The sequence below is a fragment of the Morone saxatilis genome, unplaced genomic scaffold (assembly GCF_004916995.1).
Source record: "Morone saxatilis isolate NCDOM2014 unplaced genomic scaffold, NCSU_SB_2.0 Contig16, whole genome shotgun sequence".
NCBI lineage: Eukaryota > Metazoa > Chordata > Actinopteri > Moronidae > Morone > Morone saxatilis.
In genome coordinates this window covers 7,232,633-7,237,154 of record NW_023339718.1, presented here as the reverse complement: position 1 = coordinate 7,237,154, position 4,522 = coordinate 7,232,633, and the positions used below count along the sequence as shown (strand labels likewise).

The 4,522-nt window shown below is 40.0% G+C and overlaps 1 protein-coding gene across 1 annotated transcript in view; it reads right to left on the bottom strand.

Moving 5' to 3' along the window:
- The window catches only part of slf1 (SMC5-SMC6 complex localization factor 1), a 29,222-nt gene that overhangs the window by 10,294 nt on the left and 14,406 nt on the right, over positions 1–4,522 (bottom strand). The window contains 2 exon segments of the mRNA XM_035659117.1: positions 1,112–1,294; positions 2,635–2,727. Of these exon segments, the coding sequence (XP_035515010.1) occupies positions 1,112–1,294; positions 2,635–2,727 (276 nt within the window).

Genomic DNA, 4,522 nt, shown 5'->3' with positions numbered 1-4,522 from the left:
AAATCAGCGGAGTGCCCCTTTAAAAGCCCCACCATCAACAGGTCCCTCACACTACCAGGAGGCTAGTTAAGATAAAACTGGCCCTGCTAATAAGGTCGAAAGCAGCATTCAATCTGTCAGTAAGCTCCGCTACATTTGTTGGCTACATTAAATTGAAAGCTTGTCTTGGCTACAGCAGCAGTGACATGCACCCCACCACTGCAGTAAATCATTAGCTAAATGGCTAATTCTGCAGATTAGCTCTCTTGGCAGCCAACTGGCTAGACAAGTTAAAGGTGTTTTATTTTAACATTATATGATTCCATCAATGTGACGGGGGCCATTTGGTTTAATGAATCGTTTCAAGGAAGATGGATTACAGGAAGACATATAAAAACAGTTGAGAATATCTCATTCAATTAGGAAATATAAACATGTAACATACAGTTAGAGTAGCAATTTTTAATTGAACCTGTCTGAGTAATGGTAGCAGCAATATCAGTGTCACAGTTTCAACTTTCAACAGACAGAACTAACATGAAAATAAAGAAAAATTTTGTCATATTCCGAACCACATCAAAAAGCATTAGCCTAACCTTATGCACCTGAATAGACATGTCACATTAATGCTTTTAAGACTGCTTCCCATATGTCACTGTATGTGAGCAGTCCACCCACAAAAACAGGTTCTCTTTTTCCATTTACTTTTCTCTGTCAAAATGCACTAAAGAATGTAGATTGACTAAAATGTCTGCCAGTATGGTGCATTCATGTGCATCCATCCATTCATAGTATAGACTAAAATCTACATTAGAGACTATGCTAATTACAAATTAGTTCATAGATGCAAAGTTGCAGCCATCTCTAAAGTGTGGATGTTGGAGTACGCTACCTTGAGGGTAAACCACCACAAATATATTTTCAATGTATGCAAAACCACTCCCAAAAAAAAAACAAAAAAAAAAACTGATGTGCTGTTTAGCAACCACTTTAAAGACCAATATTACTTTGAGTCAATTGATTCTTAATAGTGTTAGCTCCATTTTATAAAACCAATACTTGGCGTCATGCTTTACGTCAGCTCACGCTTTAAAGCGCTGAGTCTCTTGGTGTATCGGTGATGTTTACCAACCTGCATGCTCCAGTAGCATTTTGGCGATGTCCATGTGTCCGTTAAGCAGGGCGTCGTGCAGTGGACTGACTCCACCCACCTGGTTATTAAGCACAGGGGCAGGCTGGTGACGTAGCAAAGCCTCCACACATGCAGTGCTGCCATGGTTGCACGCTTCATGCAGAGGCGTCCAGCCTGCGTGGTCTATATGGTCAACAAACCAAGCACACACACTCAAACAAGATGCAAACAATGCTTACTTAATAGAAAAGCTGAATAATCGGGAGAAAAAAAACTGTTACTTCATAACTTTTAAGGATATCTATTTGAAGACTTAGCTTTCTCCCAAGAAGTGCAATGTTAATTGCATAATTTTGGGCATAAAGCCGTTGAATATATTTGTGTATTGGATGCATATATGGTATTTCAATGTTTTCACTGTTTGAGTGTCATGATGAAATACTAAAGATTTGGAGACTTGTTTTGGCATGAGTGGGCTAACCCACTTTGTGGTGGCTAAGTTGTTGGTTAACGCTGAGAGCTAATAACTTAGCCAGCCAATAAGCAAGCATTGGGGGAACTCTGTGACAAAACTGGGTGAAACTGACAAGAGACACCTTGTAAAATGATTAAATATGATAGTTTAAGTGACGCAGGCTATACACACAACTCTATACTATTTTCAGGGAACTTAAATTTATGTTTAATCTATCATTTACATTGCCATACAACAAAACACATTAACATGACTGCACTAAGGCTGATTAGCTCATTAGACGCATTTTTTGTTTGGGTGTCACAAATAGGTCGCTAACGACCATACACATCCATGTATGTCTCATATAATTGGATTTCCAAGAAACATTCAAATACCTCCGTCAGCGTTTACAGCGTTCACGGTCATGGTCAATGGATGGACAACTCCAGAAGAATTTAAAAATGGACAATTTGGAGATCATCATAATGTAGATCTGTTTTATCGGACGATAAAGAACTGCAAGCGAAAATGTTCTGCCTCAGTTAACACAGGCCTCGTTTGGGAGACAACTGCAAGGTGACAGCGGTAATTTTACCATTTTACACATAGTTCTGCCTAATCATATTTTAGACCTCACTTCTTGCATAAGCCCCCTACCGAGATGCAAGTTAATTTAGGCTGCTATTAAAAGACGATTGCGAAATCGTAGAAACCTTTGAAACAGCACAACATTTCCATAAAAGGAGGGAAAGTCATTATATTTGACCTAAATGGACAAAAGGAAGTCACTCTGAAATATCAAAAGGCATTCAATTCACTTAACAAAGTCACCATAAAGCTATAAATCTGAGCCTCTAAATCCATCCCGCTCTTTCTAGACACACCCTTTACATTTTAGCTAAAGGTTAACCTCAATGATGACGCACACGCACTCCTATTTCTTCTCTCTTCTTTTTTTTCTCCAATGTTAATCGCTCTTCGAAACCCAAGAGCAAACAGTGGGAGTGAAGTGCGATGACGGTGAGACTGAGGTTACAGAGAAAAGGGAAAAGCGACAAAGTCTTACCTTTAACGTTGACATCCGTGCCAGGAAGCGCCAGGATCTGAAGCACTGTTTCCACTTGGTTCCTCTTGCAAGCTCTGTGGAGGAGGGTCTCTCCTTCGACCAGGACACACAACGGACAAACACACCCAAAAGAGAGAAGAGGCGGAAGAGAAGAGAGAAATCCAAAATTAGGGTGTGCCCGATGTCCTGCCCATTGTCCCCCTCCATATGGTGAACACACCAATAAAATACCACAGAAATGTCCCCAAACACCAAAAAAAAAAGCCTGACCTAAAAAAGTACGACCCGCCAATGAGGATGCGATTTAAGAAGAGTGATGAGAAAAGGGGGGAGATCTTTCAAGGGAAAAAAATGTGAGGAAAAAAAAATTAAAGATGGAGAGTTGGGCTAATTCGCCTCGCTCTTTTCCTGTTTTTTTTTTAGACACAGAGATTTTCCACTTACACCCCGAGCCCAACAAAGTTAACATCAGGGCAGTCGGCGAGTGAATGAATGTAGTGGTGAGAAAGCAGTCTTGCTTCCTGTCCGCTCGTCCCTACATTGTTACTTGAGAGGAAGTTATGGTAGACAGCCCACGCACAAAGACTCGAAAAGGATTCTTCACAGATCCAGGGTTCAAAAGCTCCGCTGGGCATTGCCAGTGTCACCACGTGATATTTAATCAGCAAACTACCGGTGAACAGGCATGGAAAAAACCTCTCAAGGATTCCATTTACATTTTTAAACACAATTTTCTTCTCCCCTCTTCCTTTTTTTTCTCATCTTTACCCCGTCCCTCACTTTTTCCTGATACAATATTAAACCAGGAATATATTAGCGGCCCAAAGCCCCCTCTTTTTATGTATGGCTGAACTTCAGAGGGAAGTTAAAGGCCAAGCATGAGTGGCTCTGTGCTTGCCAGTATAATACAGAACTGCAAAGCCCGTAATAAATGCTTTACTAGCTCTCCCCAGGACGCCACGCCTGTACAGGGGCTCCACTCCAGCGCGCACAGACGGGGGCAAAAAGAAGTGGAGAAGGAGAGGGGAGGGAGGAAACGGGGGGCAAGAAAGAAGGAGCGGAGGAGAGAGTGAAAGGGTTACCTGCATTTCAAAGCATATAAGAGAAATATTCAAAATGCTGAATCCTATTCATTCTGAAGAATTCCTTTCTTCCAGGAGGTGTCTTTGAGGATGCAGAAGATGCATTAAATGCCATCCAAGAGGTTGAAGAGTGGAAGAAAAAAAAAGGGGAAATGGAAGGACTGTGTATCAAGGAGAATCTTTTATGTTGTGATGCATTGCAAAACAGAATAAACTAGTTAAAGTTAAATTAGTTAAATTAAAAGTTATGATATGCACTCATTTTCTAGCACCGATTATGTCCAGTTCGAAAACAATTATACATAACATACACGTATGTTATCTTTCATTTCAGAAATATTGCTGCACAAACATCTACAAAGACTCTGAATAAGATTAGATGGTTGGTATAGCATCACTGGAGCATCACAAAATCTATTGAACAAAAGTTATTTAGTGTATTTTTGAGGGTTTAAAAAGTGGAATGGAATAATACCAAAAGAGCCTAAAAAGCCATTAGGTAAAAAAAGCTCACTTATTTGCTGTACGAATTCCAAAAAACAACCACTCAGAAAGCAGTCAGGATGCTTTTAACAGGCTGATAAAGCAGGTACTTGACTGCAACTTATGTCAAGTATTTTGCCAGGTGTAATTTCAATATGCAACTTCATATATTAGTAGTACAGTTGATTGTGATTTAACAGTAACAGTTTTAGAGTTATTTGTTTGACAACTTAAATGCTAGAAACAAATGAATGGAAATCAAAAATCGACCTGCCTTGAGCAGAAAATACCATTCAGATACCATTCAGGCTGAGTCCTTGCTG